Source organism: Oryza sativa, chromosome 1 (assembly GCF_034140825.1).
Source record: "Oryza sativa Japonica Group chromosome 1, ASM3414082v1".
NCBI classification, from domain to species: Eukaryota; Viridiplantae; Streptophyta; class Magnoliopsida; order Poales; family Poaceae; genus Oryza; species Oryza sativa.
The window spans coordinates 3,641,166-3,660,443 of record NC_089035.1 but is presented as its reverse complement, the minus strand read 5'-3'; the positions used below and the strand labels follow the sequence as shown (position 1 = coordinate 3,660,443).

General features: G+C 42.5%; 3 protein-coding genes and 2 long non-coding RNA genes across 8 annotated transcripts; 2 read left to right on the top strand and 3 right to left on the bottom strand.

Annotated features, from left to right (window-relative positions):
- Nucleotides 1-1,060: 1,060 nt before the first annotated feature.
- Nucleotides 1,061-2,838, bottom strand: LOC107275258 (universal stress protein PHOS32). Of its 2 annotated transcripts, XM_066312580.1 has the most exons (6): nucleotides 2,797-2,822; nucleotides 2,581-2,680; nucleotides 2,219-2,501; nucleotides 1,939-2,048; nucleotides 1,708-1,826; nucleotides 1,061-1,383 (listed from the first exon to the last, which is right to left on the bottom strand). In XM_066312580.1, exons 3-6 carry the CDS (start codon nucleotides 2,391-2,393, stop codon nucleotides 1,305-1,307), a joined length of 483 nt encoding a protein of 160 aa, XP_066168677.1. In that variant the 5' UTR covers nucleotides 2,394-2,501; nucleotides 2,581-2,680; nucleotides 2,797-2,822; the 3' UTR covers nucleotides 1,061-1,304. The 2 variants fall into 2 exon arrangements, with proteins under 2 accessions (XP_066168677.1, XP_066168674.1); XM_066312577.1 differs by having other exon boundaries at nucleotides 2,581-2,838.
- On the bottom strand, nucleotides 2,832-6,131 carry LOC4327636 (uncharacterized). Of its 2 annotated transcripts, XM_015766710.3 has the most exons (6): nucleotides 5,750-6,131; nucleotides 5,434-5,517; nucleotides 4,869-5,083; nucleotides 4,645-4,692; nucleotides 3,564-3,709; nucleotides 2,832-2,970 (listed from the first exon to the last, which is right to left on the bottom strand). In XM_015766710.3, exons 1-5 carry the CDS (start codon nucleotides 6,078-6,080, stop codon nucleotides 3,569-3,571), a joined length of 819 nt encoding a protein of 272 aa, XP_015622196.1. In that variant the 5' UTR covers nucleotides 6,081-6,131; the 3' UTR covers nucleotides 2,832-2,970; nucleotides 3,564-3,568. The 2 variants fall into 2 exon arrangements, with proteins under 2 accessions (XP_015622196.1, XP_066168668.1); XM_066312571.1 differs by lacking the exon at nucleotides 2,832-2,970 and having other exon boundaries at nucleotides 3,181-3,709.
- Nucleotides 6,132-7,064: 933 nt separating this feature from the next.
- Nucleotides 7,065-9,095, top strand: LOC112937906 (uncharacterized). Of its 2 annotated transcripts, none has more exons than XR_010742651.1 (3): nucleotides 7,065-7,253; nucleotides 7,396-7,472; nucleotides 7,577-9,095. It is a non-coding gene; the product is annotated as an uncharacterized lncRNA (long non-coding RNA). The 2 variants fall into 2 exon arrangements; XR_010742652.1 differs by having other exon boundaries at nucleotides 7,396-7,476.
- A 3,413-nt stretch (nucleotides 9,096-12,508) lies between these two features.
- Nucleotides 12,509-18,378, top strand: LOC4327635 (protein neprosin). Its single transcript, XM_015773665.3, has 7 exons — nucleotides 12,509-12,860; nucleotides 12,971-13,057; nucleotides 13,179-13,415; nucleotides 14,069-14,233; nucleotides 16,336-16,389; nucleotides 16,958-17,104; nucleotides 17,478-18,378. The coding sequence occupies exons 1-7, from the start codon at nucleotides 12,645-12,647 to the stop codon at nucleotides 17,853-17,855; spliced, it is 1,284 nt and encodes a 427-aa protein (XP_015629151.2). The 5' UTR covers nucleotides 12,509-12,644; the 3' UTR covers nucleotides 17,856-18,378.
- Nucleotides 12,602-16,728, bottom strand: LOC136357346 (uncharacterized). Its single transcript, XR_010742646.1, has 2 exons — nucleotides 16,693-16,728; nucleotides 12,602-13,488 (listed from the first exon to the last, which is right to left on the bottom strand). It is a non-coding gene; the product is annotated as an uncharacterized lncRNA (long non-coding RNA).
- Nucleotides 18,379-19,278: the final 900 nt, after the last annotated feature.

Here is a 19,278-nt window from a genome sequence, read left to right as displayed (position 1 = left end):
TGAAGCTTATATTTAAACCTAAAGCATCAAGGGCAAAAAAAGACATTTGCAACCAAACGTAACAGTAAAATGATGGAAAAATGTAACGGTAGGGGCATGGAAGGGATCAAATTGAAATTTCAGGGGTACAGAAGGGATCGGGTAAATTTTAGGGGTATGAAAGGGATTGAGTGAGTTTTCAGGGGTACACAGGGAATTTACTCCTTTTTATTACAGGACACGGTCAGTCGGCCGCACTTGTAAAATACTATCTTCGTCCCATAAAAAACCAATTCTCATAAAAAAAACCAATGTACTGATACATCAATATTAGATTTTTTTTGACGGAGGAAGTATTGGGCAGCTTACTCTGTTTTAATTTTTTTTAAAAAAAACAAAAGTTTACTCTGGTTCTGTCTTCTACTCCATCCTGTCCAAAAATAAGTTTGTTTTTCACACTTTTCATACATAAAAAAAAACTTAAAAGGTTACAATACCCTCACTATATCAAATCTCAATACAATTATTCGTATGTTTATCTAATCTCAATTTATCTATTCCATACTTTTATAAACTACAATACAATGATTACTCATAAATAAATTTATTTTGGGATAAAAGGGATATGCTAAAAATAAACTTATTATGGGACGGATAGTGATTAAATGAAAATATATTTGACAAATTAGTTTAGTAAAGTAAAATATCACCTTTTATTATCGAATGAAAATATATTACCGATATTTTGGTAACAAAAGATGACCCAAAGTAAAATTTACTGTAAAATGTAAATGAACGCTAGTGTAGAAAACCAATCGGCTAGGTTTGCATTTTGAAAATGGTGGAATTTCTACACCCATGGCAATTCTACTTCTCTGGTGCAAATGTTCAAAGCGATTGATCTAACAATTTTGGAAGCATTTGTTCCACCAAAAAATAGGTTTACAACAAAAAAGAATATTGACGTGCTAACCAACAGCGAACTGCCCAGATGGTAGTGTGAATGTCGTGGAGCATTTCATTAACTAAAAAGAGAACGGATAGCATACAGGATACAGCCCTTGACAACAAGAATACGATATACTGAAACACACGTATGGTTCCCGCTTATATTATTACATGCATAATAAATACTGAACGGTTTACATCAAGAAAGATCTTTCCAGGTAAAGAGGCAAGGGCAGCTGAGCTGAGTGACTGCCAGTGCATGTCAAGCACAATTTATTCAATCTGCTATACTGTTGTATATGTTAGATACTTAGATACTGATGCTGTCTGTTCTTGCAGTTTACTGCTTCCTATCAGAGCAGTTAACTACTGAGGAGCTATATGTTCTCCTTGACGACCGTAACTGGGCAGGTCGCGTTATTCACGATGTAGGAGCTGACGCTTCCCATCAGAGCCCTGCATCAAGAAAAAAAAAACAATTAACGGTCATGTAAAAGGATCAACTTGATTTTTTACCAACATGCCAACATCATGCGCTTCTCTTCGGCGAAAGAAAGAGGTCTAGATACGCGGTTTAATTTCAGGAGCAACCTTGAACAACCTCAGATGCAAGGGCAGAATGATCTAATCAAGGAACAGAGGCAACATACACCATTCAACGCTCAAATCAGGAAGGTACCACGGCTAAGTTGACTTGGTATCATGCACCGTCCCACGATTCTCAAGCGTATGAAGGTTTTGTGTTTTGTGATCAGATAAAACAAAGAGGTGTTTAAATACCTCTTGAGTGTGCTTAGCCCTCTGTTTCCAACCACCAAGCAGTTGAGGGGAACCAGGTCAACTGCTTCATACAGCTTCTTTGCAGGGTCACCGTAGAGTATCTTTGCAAGGACTTCAACCTGTGCAGCCAATTAGTATCAAGGGCACAGTGAGCAATCTCAATACAACTACTATTTCCTGGCTTTCAAGGGTAATAGGAAGGTGTAAAAACAAAAGAAGGATAACCCGTACCCCTCTCTGATTCGACATTTGATTCAGGATTTCTAGTGTTTCCTTGTCGGGTGACACAGCATATGTCTTGGCGACATGGGGATCTGAGAACTCTGCCAGAGGGATGAGCGCTGAAATACAGACGGAAGAACAATTTCAGAAGCAAGTTAAACTGGTTGGAAAGATGATCCTTCATAGTTGCATCGATTCCAAACCAACCAAGACTAGTGTTATAACTATGAAACATGCGCATAACACAACTCAATGCTTTTATAGATTTCAAGACGAAACAGAGACTTACGTGAACCACTCTGTTCCCACAGTTGAACTGCACCTTGCTCATTATGATAGGAACTATTGACATGGATAAGTACAAGCTGATCACCGCTCCTGGTAAGATTGGTTGATGCCCATCGCAGAGCTGCTTTGCTGCATGACGAGAAGTCCACAGCAACTCCAATCTTCCTCCCACCCATCACAAACAGGTTCTGTTCCCTAACCAGTATTAGGAACAGCAATGAAGTTTCAGCTATGGTATGGAGCTATTGGTCAGGTCCTTAAATAGATACCGAAATACCTTGGACCTGAAAATAACAAAAGAAACCCTTAAAAAAACTAAAGGAAATGAGGAGACAAGATTGAACTTGTCTTACTTACTCTTACCTTATTTTTTTCTAAAATTCCATTCCCACGGTTGAACCAATGACCATCCTTCCCTGTTGCTTCACCTGATTCCGTAGCATCACTTTATCTCCCAGGAAACCTGAAGCTGCCATGAAGCTGATGAGTACCAAAGCACACACGAGATCAAGATCATGATGCCAAGCAAAAGGTGTGAAGAGTAAAAAAGAAATTTATTCCATTCTTTCATCCACTGACACTGTAGTCGCAGATTCTAGTCCCTCAGGATACTGAAGAAAAAGAACCATCTTCTGCATGCCACAGCCCATAGTTAATGGGCAAGAGAACATTCGTGATGGATACTGATTTTGACCAAAAGGAGGAGCATCTCAAAAGCCATGTAACCAGAGACAAGACAGAATGAAATGCTTCCTGTACATATGAAAAGAGAAATATAATGAATTCAATATTTGGTTACTCTAATATTCTTGGCATAAATTGGCAGCATGTTAGAATTATGCACAAACAGGACAAACAAAATAAGCTGGGTGATGGAAGCACACCCTGTCCATCATAACAACATGATATAGAAGAGCCAGTGAAATTAGAGAAGCAACTGCAGAGAACTGAAATGCAACATGATTGTAGTTTCAGTTCACCATCGGCAATGAACTGCAGCATTCTCAGCTTAATTCATTTTTTCAAGAGCAACGACCTACGGTTCTTCACTCTCAGCTTAACTCATGCATCCAAGAAACAGTCTTCTTGGACCAAGAGAATAAGATATTTCAAATGAACTTACAAAGTCAGATGTGGAAACTCCTTCCAGTACAACCCCCTTGAGAATGACCTGTTTTCAACCCTGATGGTATTTTAGAATTACATTGAACACCATCGCTTTTAAAATATCTAGTGCCATAGTTGCCTAATGAAACTGCCTATATTCTAGTTATCTACTGTCAACATTCTGATGTTTGCACACTAGTTGGTTAAACGCTCCTCAGAATATGAGATGCTATACCAACCCCTCTCACTTCCCATACGATGCACGATAGATCCACCAGTTGCCCAGAATCCCAATGACGTGCAGTACTTCTCTGTCTGCTGATTCAACTGTTCCAATGGAAAAGAGCTTGTAATCTTTAGTATCAACTTTCCTTGTAAGCACAGCCTGCATAAAAATGCACAAGGTTAAAAGCCAGTAATTAATAAGCACATAACGAGTGCACTTCATGAATAAACAAAGGCAAATGAAAATCGCTGATTCATTGTGAATATGTCAGATCATGTAAAGCATCACCACTATTTTCAAATAAGTAAATCCAAATTCAAATTCAAATACACAAAAGAGTTAATATCTAAGATATTGAAATTCTACCTAGGATTCAGTAATGACTTAAATTGCACCTTTATACTTAAATAAAGTATAGGCATATTGCTCTACCATGAAAGCGAGCTGCAAGAATGCTCAAGGTAAACCAAGGCAAGAAGAATATGACATTTATATTCTGTTATTTCAGTCAGTTTGGGTTCACATTTGTTATTAAAACTGTTTAAATTGGTGCAAAGTCAACACAACAGCACGTGGAAACTTTTGCAGATCATTACTCCAAATATACAGGAAAGCTATCTCGGTAGGAGAGAAGAAAACATTCAAAGGGAAACCCCAAAACCATCTTTTCCAGAAGCAAATGGTACAAGAGAAGTGAAATTCAAACTACACAGGATAGAAGAAAACAAATGCCAGAAAAAAAGAGCAATGTGATTCTCCATCATGTGTAGAGGAAGGTTGATGAGGCTAACCACCTCAAAGACATTCTTACAGAGGTGGGGCTCAAACGGTGAAACCTAAACCTTATAAGCATGAAAACCCAAACTACCTTTATCTAAGGTAGAAATATCATTGATGGGATTTCTATTTTTGTGTATTCCATATATAAAGAGTATATGGCTGGGAAAGAATGTATCTAAATTTTGTCATCTCACTATCGCTTTAAAGCTCATATGGGACTTCACGAATCATGACTATGTAAACAGGGCAAAAAGGTAATGCGAGTGAGATACAAATTAACAATAATATGCATAAAAGACAAGCATAAACTTCACCTCCTCCTTCCAAAATGCACGATTTTGATGCATCTCTCCATGACGAACCTGAAACATTTTAAAGCTATATTAGTTCACCAGGAAAATACAATACCCCATTGGGAGTTAATATGTTGAGCAGCATAACTAAATCTGACAAGGTGCTACAATATTTAAATGGTGGCACCATAAATTCATAATTATGAATGTGTTTCCGTGTGAAATAACATAATCATTTGACTAACCTCCTGAAGAAACAAGTATATTGAATATGGGCTAGGCCTAGAACTGTAGAGAATAAGCAAAACGTTGATGAAAAGACCCAATGGATTCTGCCAACCAAGTGCGATCAAAGCAATCAAACCAACAGGCAGCTGATATTTCCTGATTATAGTCCATAATTTGCTAATCTGATGTTTTGTTGAGGGGCCGATGAGGCCTTCTGATGGCTGTTCAGCAACTGAAAAAGAAAGAAAGAAATAACATTACCACTTGAATTTTGCTTGATGTTACACCAAGAAGAAAAGGAAAACAGCTATCAGTGGCTAGGAGTAAGTCCATCACAACATAGTGAAATAGGATTATAGGACCCCATGTCCACTAAACATTAAGAACAAAAAATCCAGTCCCACTCCCCAATAGATGCCCAATTCCGATCTTCTCGGTAAAAAGAAATGCTATTGCCCAGTTTCATTAACATGTACAGACTATTGTCATACTTTTCAATGTTTTCTCTGGTTCTTCCTGGGGGACACTAGGGCGAAACCATAAACTTTTTTATGTCTCTTGTGTTTGGAGGCAGAAAATTACCTTCTTCAGCATATGCAACCTTCTGTGAACAAAACGTCGCAGCAAGGGTGGAGCCCATCCCAAGTCCCTTTACCAGCTTGTGACCTAAACAAGATACTTAAACATCAGTAAAATTGAGCTATATAATTTGCATTGTAGGATAAAACATCGCTACCTGACATAATTTCTGCACCGGACATAGTATTTGCCACAAAGTGAGTAAAATCATCACTAAACTAGTGCAATAAATTATACTCAACAAAATTAGGAGTGAATCAGAATCAAATTGCTCTCCTCTACGATGATAAACACAGCGCACAACCCTAATACTATATACCTGACAGCTGCGGATAGAATCCACGAACCACTCTCCCCACGAGGAAAGGGAGAGCTCTGGAGTTGGGGGCACCAGCCCGAACCAACGCCGGAACCGAGCTGCGCGACCACACGCCCTGCGCCCCGTGCCTCCCAGCAGCCGAAGGGACCTCGAAGGCATCGGCGCGCCTGGCCATCGGCGACCGGAACAACCCGAACGCGCGGAGCTCACCGCCAGGGTTGGCGACAACGGGGCCCGGAGCGCGGGAGGCCGCGGAGAAGACGTGCGCGGGAGCGCCGCCCCGCCGGAGATACGCCGCCGCCGCATCCCTCGCTAGCCCCCTCCACGCCATCGTCGCCTTCGCGTCCTCTCTCTCTCGGCTTAAACCCTCCTCTCTCACCTTGTCTCTTCGGAAGCGGAGGAAGACGAACGGAGAAAACGGAGGAAACGGAGAAGAGCTCTCGCCTTTAGGAGTGCCGTTGGTTTGCTTGCTGCTCCTCGCTGCCGACTCCGTTCCGTTTTCCTCAAGATTTGGGCCCCGGTTGGCCCATTAAATTTAGGGTTAACTGGAACCATAACACTACGAATATGTACTTTCTCCGTTTCATAATGCAAGATTTTCTAGCATTGCTCATATTCACATAGATGCTAATGAATCTAGATATATATTATGTCTAAATTCATTAACATATATATGAATGTGGGCAATGAGTCTTATTTTGCGAAACGGAGGGAGTATCATTTTAGGCCGAGTTTAGTTCCAAACTTTTTCTTCAAACTTCCAACTTTTCTATCACATCAAAACTTTCCTACACACACAAACTTTCAACTTTTCCGTCACATCGTTTCAATTTCAACCAAACTTCCAATTTTGATGTGAACTAAACTCTAAGATGCACTACTATTCATGATATTGGATATATGTCACTGGAGTTTGGGGAAGTTGAAACCGTGCCACTCCGACGCGTTTTCCGTCAGACCCCTAGACATGAGACCCCACATGTCAGTTTCATCCTCCCTCTTCTTTGTTTCCCATGTGCAATTGAGATTAACTGATATTTTTGACGGAAAACACGACAGAGTGGCATGGTTATAATTTCCCTAAATTCCGATATCGTGAATAGTAATAGTATTTATCTAAGATGGCATATTTGTAGTGACATGGATCCATCTAATAACCCTTAAATTTAAGACTTAAAAAGCCCATAACAAATTTTGGCCTTCAATAGCCCATAACTAATTTGGGCTTTGTAAGCCCATCATTGGTTTGCTTTGGTCCTTTCGGCCTACCTGGCCCATGTGTAGATATGGGCTTGGTCGGCCCATGAGAGGGATTGTTGCTTCTGCTTCACTAGGTTGGACCTAGTTTGCTGCTGCCTGGGCGCGTCAGGGTCGCGCTCGCGCCGCCGCCGGCGTGGCCGCCGGATCTCCGACGAGCGCCGCGGCGGAGATCGACCTCCTCTTGCTCACGGTGATCCTCTCGACGAAGACGACAAGCGTGGCTTTCCTTTCCTGACAGTGTCAGGTATCATCACTGTATCAGTTGGAGAGGTTCTTGGCTCAATCTCTTCTCCTCTCCTCCTTGCTTTGATAAGCCGCGATTCCCTGCTCCTGCTGTTAGATTACAGTGAGAAACCTCAACTTTTTTTTTTGTTTTTTTGCTCTAGTGTGGTTTCAGATCTGCAGGAGCTCTGTCATTGTCACGCAGAATTGTTCATAGTTTCAGAAATGTGGGATCATCTGGGTAGGTAGGCCATGCCCAACGATACATCAAGATCTTCTTCCCCCATTGTTTGCACTGAGCTTTCTGAAAGCAAATCGTCGATTTATGATCTGTCACTTTTGCAGCAGCGAGATATTCCGGCCCGGACGAGCAGCTGCAATGATCGAGCCCATCTGACTGCCACCGCCACTGATGATGTTGTCCCCTCATTACACTGTACCTTCTATAGTACTAATGTGTGTGTGCACACGGTCGCGATCAATCATCCCTCGATACAGTCCGTAGAGGATTCTAATCTATCGAGAGGATGTCCGCCTCGACTCTCCTTGTAATTGACAACGCGCCATTGTCATCAGGCTCCTTGCTGACATGGCGCGTGGACTGGCGCCAGCGTGTCTGCCACCGAAGCCATTGAGTGTGCCACGTAGGATCATTGCATTCTTTGGTGAAATCCTCCTGGCACAGTGTGATGCTACTGCAGCATGACTGATTGCCTGGCTGCTCCTAGCTGTCTGGGTAATTCTGAAGCAGCTTGGCCTGTTTGCTACGTGCCTGGTATGTTGTTTTTGGGTGTCGCATTTTCCTCGCACGGTTGGCTGCAGTGCAAGAATTGTAATGTTGTGGTGCCACTGCGAGGAAAAGAAGAGGAAAAAAGGATGAACAGAAACGGTTATGGATTGTTCAAACTGACAGTGATAGTTTTCAGACTTTCAGGTCCTTCTCCGGTTTGTGCTGTCGTTGGCATCACCGTCCTTGCTGTCGTGTGGATTGTACGATGGTGAAAATGGAAAGGAATTACAGTGATCTTCCATGGTGAAAACGAAAACAGAATTATACACGGCAATCTTCTGAAGGAATCACGGTGTGATCTTCACTTCTGAATTCAGAGGCAAGAAACAAACAGGCTGCCACCGACAGGCTCAAGAACACTGTGCCACTGTCCATTGGCAACACTGGTGACTGCTCATTGCTCCAGTTGTGTTCATGGTCCATGCCAATCAGATCGAGGTGCTACGTTTCTTCTCAACTACTCTACTTCATCTGCACCAAGTGGCGATTGTTAGGACACTATTATGAGAGGATTTATGAGGGTGAGTGTTCTTTGCTGTTCATCTCGAGAGCCTCCACACTGAAGCCTGAATCCTTGCAAGCAGCTAGCACTGCACTTGTTCACTGAACTGTTACAACTGTCCGCCTTCAAGAAAGCCTGGAGCACTGGTCCTTGATCATGAGATTGCTGATGGCATTCAGACGAGGGAGATCTCTAGCTATTGAACTGATTAGATATCTGCATTCAATTCCATCAAATATTGTGCAGGCTGTCGAAGCAAATGCGGCACACTGTTGCTGCTACTGAATCGGTTGCCACATTAATCTCTTCTTCTGACCATCGGATCACCAACATTAATCTCATCTTCTGACCATTGATCTTACCTTAACTTCCGTTGTTTGAATTCAAACTGTACTGCCTTCGTTCAAAAAGGAATTCAAACTGTACTACTGTCATAACAATGACCGGCAATTCGCTGAGATGGAAGTCGCCGAGGTGAGCGTGCACTTTTTTTCTCGTTCTTTTAAGCAATTATGTAGTAACCTAGATTCAGATCAGCAGTTTACCAGAGTTATTATATCTCCAGTTCCCATCATGATTTGAGTATGTGACTGCATGTGCTGGTTAATTACTACTACTTCGCACGGTACTACGACAAGCCGTGCTATGCGCCTATGTATCCGCACAAACACCTTCTGGTCATACCAAAGCCTCTTGTTAACCAACAGTATTAATTGTAATTATGGGCATTCCTAGTACACAATGAATAATTCAGTGGTACACAATGGAAAAGCTGAAGCTATAAAGATGAACAAAATGATATAAGCATTTCAGTGGTCAGCAAGCACACAGTCTGGCCAGGTTAAATCCTAGTTAGTGCTCTGCATGAAAGATGTTAGGCAAGGGAACAAGCATGCCATCCTACCTCAGAGAAAAGGAGGGGAGCATGCCATGAAGGAATAGTTGCCAGCCAGCCAGCCAGCCAGCCAGCCATTGTGACCATGAAAAGAAGTGTAAACTTCCTATTCTAAAGAACAAAGGAATAGAATGGCAAATAGAGGCTAGGTGTGCACTAACATCTAAGCCATTGATTTCCCTGATTTTTATCTTGTGCAGAATCAATCCACTGGTGCACACTCAACACAGCTCCCACACTGCCAACAGCAACAGCATTTGCTCCTCCCACTGAGATGCTCCTTCCGTCTCAAAATATAGCAACTTTCAGCGGTCAAAATTTGTCTCAAAAGAAAGCAACTTAGCAATTTTATCTAACTACTTCCTTGTCTCAACCAACCACAATCATCTCTTATTTAATTTCTTCACGTACTTCCTCATCTCATCCGATCACAACTGTTTATCACCTTAGTATTCATTTCTGCTAAAACTCACAGAAATGTTTATATTTCGAGACAGAGGGGGTACTATTTTACTCTTTCCCCCACAACTCTCTCTGTGTGCAAAAGGCAGCAACAGACAGTGGCCTCATCACTCATGTGGACCTAACCCTTTTGATGAACAATGCATTGCAGCCTGACTGCCTGAGCAGTGGTTGTGTAGCCTTGTTAGGTGCAAGAGAGATGCCAAAGGATTAAGATGCTTGGTGGCAAACAGAGTGTGGGGAGAGAGAGTAGTACTCAAGAAATTAAGGCATACTTGACTATTTAAGGTGCTCTACTCTCCGATGCATGCATGGACCTACTTCATTCATACCTGTCTTTCTCTTGCAGTGAAATCCATTCAGCCCCATAATATGTTGCCCATGGTACTGATGGTACTACTACCACTTACTATTTTGTTATGGGACATGTAGTAATGATCATTGTGGTACTGGAACAGGAGAGTCAACCAACAACCAAGGAAGATATGAATTAATTTGTGTTCTGGAGGTTGCATTGCAATTCCATGACATAATGACATGGTTTTCTTTTTCTTAAGAAAAGGGAGCAAAAGAGAGACTAGGGATGCCCCAAAGAGTTCTTTGCCCAGCATGTGCAAGCAATGGGAGCCTCACTAGCTTCTGGTGGCCAGCAGTGCAGTGCATGCCAACTCAGTAAACTGCAAATGGGCTCTAGTTAGATGTTCAGTAACTAATTATTTTCCAAATCAATGGTAAACACAGTCCAAATGGATGTCACTTGTCCACATGAATTACTCTTTCCTCTTGTGTAATGACAATTAGTCTGAGTCATTTAACTGAAAAGAAAGGAATCAGTCTCTTTAATCTGATCAGGTAAAGCAAAGCATGAGCAGCAACAAAGGGCAAAGGTGAAATCTGTGTTCATATGTGATCTCAGAGCTTCCCCCACATCTGCCAAAGAAGAATTCCTAGAAGAAAAAGGGGAGGCCCAAAGATGCAGATAGGAAATGTACTGATGTTCTACAGTGTGCTAAGCTGAAACAGTTGGTGAGAGGAGTTGCTCCAAGGAGAAGGCTACAAGGAAGCCATTTTTCCCTCATGTCAATGAGGGTGAAGCTCATGATTGTACCAGCTGAACACCACCACCACTGCTCAAGTGCATGCTGAGGCCCCATTTGAATTGGAGGATAAATGGAGGAAAAACAAAGGAATTGAAATCCTACAATATTCATACCTGATTTGTAGGAATGAGAAAAGGAAAAACGTAGGAAACTTTCCTTTTCCTACGATTCTAGAGGAAAAACGTAGGAAATTTAACATCCACTCCAACTTCTTGGAAAACTTCCCTTGAGTCTATCTCTTTCATCTGAATCCTGCGTTTTTCCTGTGGTCCAATCAAACGGCCATTCCTGTGTTTTTCCTGTGTTTTGCAATCCTCTGTTTTATACTTGCATTCTTATCAGAATCCTATATTTTTCCTATTCCTCTGTTCTTTCAATCCTACGATTCAAAGGGGCCCTGAATTGCTTAGCCCCCCCTCTATCTCTCCCTGGCACATGGTGAGCACCCTCTCTCTGCCTGTCTTTGCCTGAAGAAAAGCAAAGCTTTGCAAAGCAAAAGAATCAAGAAATGCTACTAGTCTCCTCATGATCGATCTTCTCTCCTCGGTGCAATGCACACTCACCTCAGGTACACAGAGACCCACACTATGATTCCCTCTCTTTCTCATTCTCTCTCTCATGAGGTTGGTTGCTTTGTTTATTTATTTCTCTAGTGCACTGGGATGATGGAGCAAAGCAAAGCAAAGTTAACTGAGAGCCCCACTAACACCAGCTGAGCTGCATGCTGATGCATGTTGGTGTTGCAGTCCAGCTGCTGGTGATGGCATGGCTACCTTTTTCTTTGGTTCATGGGGAGAAGGGAATGTGGGGAGGGAGACAGGAGCTGATGATATATATAAAAACTGAGATAGCTGATGATGTGTTTTGCAAAAGGCATGGCGTGAACTGGTGATGGTCCTCATTCTACCGTGCTGCCTCGGCAGCAACAGCAGCTGCAGCAAAGTGAGCTCAACTGCCGAATTCCGAGCTGGAATTCGTCGATTCAATCCAGCATTTTCGTCTGTCAGCCAGGCAAACCAAAATGGGGAGAAATTTCGGACGCCTTACTAAATTATCACCACATTTCGGTAAAGTTTCTACTATATCAATCTTTTTTATAAATAATATATTAAAAACCCGGCCTCTAGAATAGATGTACATGGCCTAAAGTTTCTACTATGTGTGAATTTCAGTAACACTGTATAACCGAATCAAACCTTTATCATCGCAAAATATTTATACAATAATAACAGTATTTTGTAAGGTAACAAATCAACAACCCTTGTACACACTGTGATCACTATATTTATGCCGGTATGGTATCGGACATGTTCGTATATACACTGTGCTGCCATATTTATGCCGGTATGGTTTAGTATAGGTCGAACATGTCCGTAAATATATACACGGTATTGCTGTATTTATTTTGGTGTGGTTGAGAGTCTAGTCTAAATCGAACTACTTTGTCCTTGACCATGTGGAGGCAGAGAGCTTTGCATTGCTATCTCCACTATATTTATAGCCTCAAGTCAAGGAGTTCAAGGGAGGAAGAGGACAACCCACTCCAACTCCAACCCGCAAGCATCCAAACTGAGCTGATCTCCTCTTCCTCCTCCAACTCCAAGCCTACAAAGTTCAGAGAAATCCAAGAAAGATACGAGAGAGATAGGTCCACGTCGTTGACGATGGCTTCTTCGGGATGCAGCAGCAATCGGTTGCGACAAACCATTGTCGTTGCGTTGCTGCTGCTGGCTTCTTCTTCTTGCTTGGCATCCGCGAAGCACAGGGGCAATGGCACGACGACGACGGTGCCGTTCCATGGCAAGGATGAGCTGCGCAGGTACAGGAAGATCATGGCGCAGGTTGCCAGGTTGAAGAAGGCTTCTGTCAAGACGATCCAGGCAATTTCTTCTTCTTCTTCTTCTTCTTCTTCTTCTTCTTTGCTTCTCTCACTAGCTAGCTTGCTAGGAGTAGCTGAGCTGATGGTGCTGTGGTGTTTGTGTGCATGCAGAGCCCCGACGGCGATGTCATCGACTGCGTGCCGGCGCACCTGCAGCCGGCGTTCGAGCACCCGAAGCTGCGAGGACAGAAGCCCGAGGTGACCGATCAATCCGTTGTTCTTGATTTTTCCTTTTGGTTTTGATTTTGCAGTGATCGTTTCTGTCTCTGTCTCCGTCGGCGCCTGGTTCTTGATCGTGTTTGTGCGCGTGTGTGTGCAGGCTGAGCCGGAGGAGAGGCCCAAGGTCGGCGGCGCCGCGGCGGCGGAGGCGGAGGAGGAGGCCGTGTTCCCGCAGGCGTGGACGGACGGCGGCGAGTCGTGCCCGGAGAAGACGGTCCCGGTGCGGCGGACGAGGAGGCGCGACGTGCTCAGGTCTAGCTCCGCCGTCCGGTTCGGGATGAAGCAGCCACGCGCCGCCGGCGTCGTCCGCCGCGACTCCACCAGCGACGGCCACGAGGTCAGTCAGTCAACCAACTCGCCGGTCACCGGCGAGCTCGCCGTCGGCAAGCTCGCCCTCCATGTATATCATTCTGCATCATCAATTCATCATTATTGGTATTGCAAAACGCGTCAGGAAAAGAAAACTCATATAAACCACACGAGTAGGAAAAAACTGAAGAAAATTCAGAGAGGAAGCAGATCGATGCATGCACACACGGCTAGTTAATGCTGCTGTACTGTGCTACTATCATTAATACCAGATCACTAATCCGAAAGATTAGTTAGGGAAACAGTGCAATTAGCGCCATTGCTGGTACAGTTCAAAACTTGGAGTTCAAAGTTCAAACCACTGCTCCTACTACAACAAAGAAACCGGCTTCCTCTCAAGTTTAGCAGTTACTACCAGTGGTGGTTACTACTATAATTAGTACTGCTAGTACTAGTAATGCACCATTATGTAGAGTAATTGCATGGTTTAATTTGCTAGTACTTGTTTGAATAAGTTACTGCATGATGAAATGATCGAGTAGTACAGTATACGTTGTGCTGCACAGCTGCTGGTGCGGCAACAATGGCGACAATGGCGATGGCGAGTTGGCAACGAACTTTAATTAAGAGTGTAATTAATTAGCTGAGATTGTTGATGAGCTGATGAAAATGATGATGCAGCATGCGGTGGGGTACGTGACGGGGGATCAGTTCTACGGGGCGAAGGCGAGCCTGAACGTGTGGTCGGCGAGGGTGGCGACGGCGGCGGAGTTCAGCCTCTCTCAGATCTGGGTCATCTCCGGCTCCTTCGGCAATGACCTCAACACCATCGAAGCCGGATGGCAGGTAATCTAGTCTAATCTAATCTAATCTCTCATGCATTAATCTGCCCTATATCAATATAATCATATGTACACTCATGCATGTTGCATGCATGCAAGAACTCTGAACATTTCTTGCTAACTCTGAAGAATACTGATAGAATGTTAACTCTGAAGAATACTGGTACAATGTTAACTCTGGCTGTGTTTAGTTTCTTCCAAAATTGGAAGTTTAGGTTGAAATTGGTACGATGTGACTGTGTTTAGTTTCTTCCAAAGTTAGAAGTTTAGGTTGAAATTGGTATGATGTGACTGAAAAGTTGTGTGTATGGCAGGTTGATATGATGAAAAAAGTTGGAAGTTTGGATCCAAAGTTTGGATCTAAATACAGCCTCTGAAGAATACTAGGGCTGTGTTTAGATCCAAACTTTGAATCCAAACTTCCAACTTTTTTCCATCACATCAACCTGTTAAGTCTACAATGTTAAGTCTAAAGAATGCTGCATTATACTATTGCTAGTACAATCTGACCCTGGAGTTGTTTGACTTGGGCCTTGTTTAGGGTGTGTTTGGTTCACGCCAAAATTGAAAATTTGGTTGAAATTGGAACGATGTGACGGAAAAGTTGGAAGTTTGTATGTGTAGGAAAGTTTTGATGTGATAGAAAAGTTGGAAGTTTGAAGAAAAAGTTTGGAACTAAACCAGGCCTTAGTTCTCAACTTTTTTCTTTAAACTTCCAACTTTTCTGTCACATCAAACTCACATCAAACTTTCGTTGTGTTTAATTCCATGCTAAATTTGGAAGTTTTGTTGAAAAAAGTTTGATGTAACGGAAAAATTGGAAGTTTATGTGTGTGTGTGGGGGGGAGTTTGATGTGACGGAAATATTGAAAGTTTGAAGAAAAAAGTTGGGAACTAAACAAGGCCACACACAAACTTTCAACTTTTCCATCACATCAAGGGTGTGTTTAGTTCACGTCAAAATTGGAAGTTTGGTTGAAATTGGAACGATGTGACGGAAAAGATGGAAGTTTGTGTGTAGGAAAGTTTTGATGTGATAGAAAAGTTGGAAATTTGAAGAAAAAGTTTGAAACTAAGGCTATGTTTAGTTCTTGAAATTGGGGAGAAGTTTGGGAAAAGTTGGTAGTTTGGAAAAAAAGTTGAGAGTTTATGTGTGTAGGAAAGTTTTGGATGTGATATGATGTGATGGAAAGTTAGGAGTTGGGGGGAAGTTTGGTGTGAACTAAACAGGGCCTAAATTCGACCCAAATTTTTTTCTTCAAACTTCTAATTTTGGCGTGGAACTATTTAAGGAGTTTTGGCTTAGCTGGTGAAGTAGCATTCAGTGGACTGGCCGGAGTGTCCCCTTTTTTCTCTCGATCGAATTCAGAGAGTGATGAGTTGATAGTAGCTACTACTAGGACACGTAGTCCAGCTGCAGCTAGCTAGCTTTCACATATACATGCATCAGCTAGTAGGAGAAAAGGCCATGGATCGAGCTAGCCAGTTAATGGAAGCCAGACTTTGCAGAGGCCTTCTTCAGGCTGCAGCCTGGTTGGTGACACGAGTAAATGTGGCGAACTGCATGGCGAGCGATCAAGCAGCAGCTGGTCAGAGCTTTTTCAGGACTTTGTTTTGATTCCTTTCCAGCCTGATCAAATGATCAGCAAACAGTAAACAAAAGTTTTTTTTGTCTAGGCTCTACAGCTTAACAAAATCTGAATCTCTCGGTGTTCCAAACTGGGTGAGAAATCGTCGATCAAAATGACGCTGATATCTTCTTCAGATTGTTCACATTTCAGATTTTTTTTAAGTCCTGAATTAACCGTGCTTGTGGTAGTTCAACTAATAGGGGATTTGGATCCTTCGATTCTTCTTGGCATGTGGTTGCATACTGACTTGGTAATATTAAAAGAGATGAAATCATGAAACTGATGAGGCACATTAAATAGATTCGATCGAAGCACGATGCATGCTTGCTGACAGTATGATTCTGATTAGAAATGTGCGCCCCCATTGACTTGATTACTTAATAAAAATGGTGGTTGAGCAGTCAAAGCTGATCGATCTGCTGGCTGGAGTGGAGAGACACTGCTTAACTTTCTGAACTCTTTGTTCTTTATTCAGGTGAGCCCTGAACTGTATGGAGATAACAACCCAAGGTTCTTCACATACTGGACAGTAAGTCCTCTCTTCTGCACCAATCCCACTGCTCCCTCCATTTTAATTTACTTGCTGTTCTAGATTTGTCATAAGATAAGCATGTCTATCTTTAACCATTAATTTTTAGAAATCCATTAATAATGTATGAATTATATATTATAAAAGTATTTCTCATGGTAAATCTAAAAAAATAAATCTTAAGATGTGAGTTTACAGAAATCATCAAAGATTAGAATTTTTGACCTAGGATAAACATAGAACAACGAATAATTCATCAGCTGGAAAAAAATACATGTTCAGTTTACACTCAGTTTTTCTTACCGGTATCTGGATTTTGACATTTTGCCATTGAAAACCTGCAAGAAACAACAGTACTTAATACTACAACAGGTAGCAGCAAGTGTAGTGGATAGAACTAATAGCAATGTCAGTGCTCACATTGAATGCAACAAGTTCCCAAGTACTGAATCCTACTAGTTCTTGAAGTGAGTAAAAAGTATAAAGAAACGGGAAGAGAAGAAAGATGCATGTGTTGCAATGCAATATTGGCACGATGAGATGTCTAAACTGTTGCGATGGCATGCAGACTGACGCGTACCAGGCGACCGGGTGCTACAACCTCCACTGCTCCGGCTTCGTGCAGACCAACAACCGCATCGCCATTGGCGCCGCCATCTCCCCCACCTCCGTTTACAATGGCCGCCAGTTCGACATCAGCCTTCTCATCTGGAAGGTAATACTCATATACGTACTAGCTTGAACTGCAAAGTGAACTGAATGAACTATTTCATATGAAATTCATGATCTGACCAGTTTGAGTTTAAATAATTTATGAGTAAAACTTTCATATTCGTATAATCGTGATAAAAAAAAACCCAAGGCTGGAAAAAATAGAGTACGATCGACGTACAAACCTTAGAATGAACTCTGAAATTAAGTTTTCAAAATTCAAAGTTTAGCTACGAACTGATAAGCCAACAAGCAGACAACAAATTTTAGGAGAGATGACTGAACTGAAATTCAGAAAATTAACAGAAAAAAAATCTGAAACTTTGGATGAAAAGATTTATACTAATTAAATTTCAACGAATTTGGCCGGTGTGTAGGACCCACGTCGGGGGCACTGGTGGCTGCAGCTGGGGTCGGGCCCACTGGTGGGGTACTGGCCGTCGTCCCTCTTCACCCACCTGGGCGGCCACGCCAACATGGTGCAGTTCGGCGGCGAGGTGGTGAACACGCGGCCGTCGGGGTCGCACACCCCGACGCAGATGGGGAGCGGCCACTTCCCCCGCGAGGGATTCAACCGCGCCGCCTACTTCCGCAACCTCCAGGTCGTCGACTGGGACAACAACCTCCTCCCCGCCGCCGCCCTCCGCCTCGTCGCCGACCACCCCTCCTGCTACGACATCCAGGGCGGCTACAACCGCGCCTGGGGCAACTACTTCTACTACGGCGGCCCCGGGCGCAACGTCCGTTGCCCCTAGAGCCACCACCCAATTAATTAAGCCGCCAGAGACGAGGAAGACGACGATGATTATTAAGGGGGTATTACTGATCATTACCAACCAATTACATGCAACACCATCTCGATCTTATTAATTACTCTACTCGTCACAGAATATAAGGGATTTTGATCGGATTGGATATATCTTAGGTAATTGAAATCCAGTCAAAATATCTTATATTTTAGGATGGAATGAGTAGTTTTCTAAGTAGTAATTAATTAGCTAGATAGCTATAGTAGTGGTTACTGATGATGAGTGTGTCAAGCAGCCAAGGAAGAGTGATGGCGCCAAAAGTTTTTGAGTTGATACGAGGCTTCCTTTTGATTTTTTTTTTCTGTCTTTTTAGGGGGTTGTTTAGCTTAATTTTCTTGAGTTATGTTACTTATGTATACATGAAGAAATTGATAGGGGAGTGTTATGATCACCATATGTATATATAGCGTGGCATCAAGAGTGTTTTTTGCCATGCGTTTGAATTATCGATGCGACCTTTAAATTTTCAGTTGATTTTGTTTACTTCGATCAAACACTCGGCTGGCATTTCTAAACATGACGTTGTAAAAATTGGATAAGAGCGAGACGTCGATTCGATAAAACTCATGGGTCTTTATATGTTTGGTTGAAATATGGGCCTCAATTTGTAAGAACCGGTCCAAGTAAAAGCCCATCAATAGAGGCCTAATTTATGAACTCTCTCTCTCTCTCTCTCGTAATTCACTCGCGTCATGAGAGCGTGGAGATATTTTTTTCGAGGGAATGAGGCCGCTCTGCCAATATTTTTTTTTCTTTGGGAATACGGAAAAGGATTGTGCACCTTTTATTAAGAGAAATAAAATTTACACTGACGGCAAACAAAAAAAGAATGTGGGTTTGGGAAGAAAATGTGGAAAAACTAAAAAGAGGAAAACGAGGACTTAAGCCTATTCTCGCGATTATAATGAAACGACCAAACGACCTATACGCTAAGAAAGCAGTGTTGGCGACAGGGAAGGAGAGAAAATTGCAATGTTCACCTCATAAAGGTGTCACAGAGAAGGACATTAAGAGTTACAAGAATTTTGAGAAGAAAGTGCAAAGCTACTAGCATCAAAATCCGGCGATCAATCATCCAATCAAACTGGACTTCGTCGTACACTTTGCATATAGCGGTGATGGAGTTAACCACATGCAGAATCGTTTTGTACGTGCCATTGAAAGTTCTATATATCTCGTTTCTTTGAGGCCAAATACCCCGGCCCAAATCGTCTAGAGTATGGAGATGGATTACTCTTCCTTCTCTCTCTTTTGCGGAGAAGTGAATGGATTAATCTTATCTCATTGCAATAAATCACATGCATGTTGAGTTTACATCAAGCTTAGCTGCTGCCAATGCAAATGTGGCCCACGAGCATCATGTCTCTGG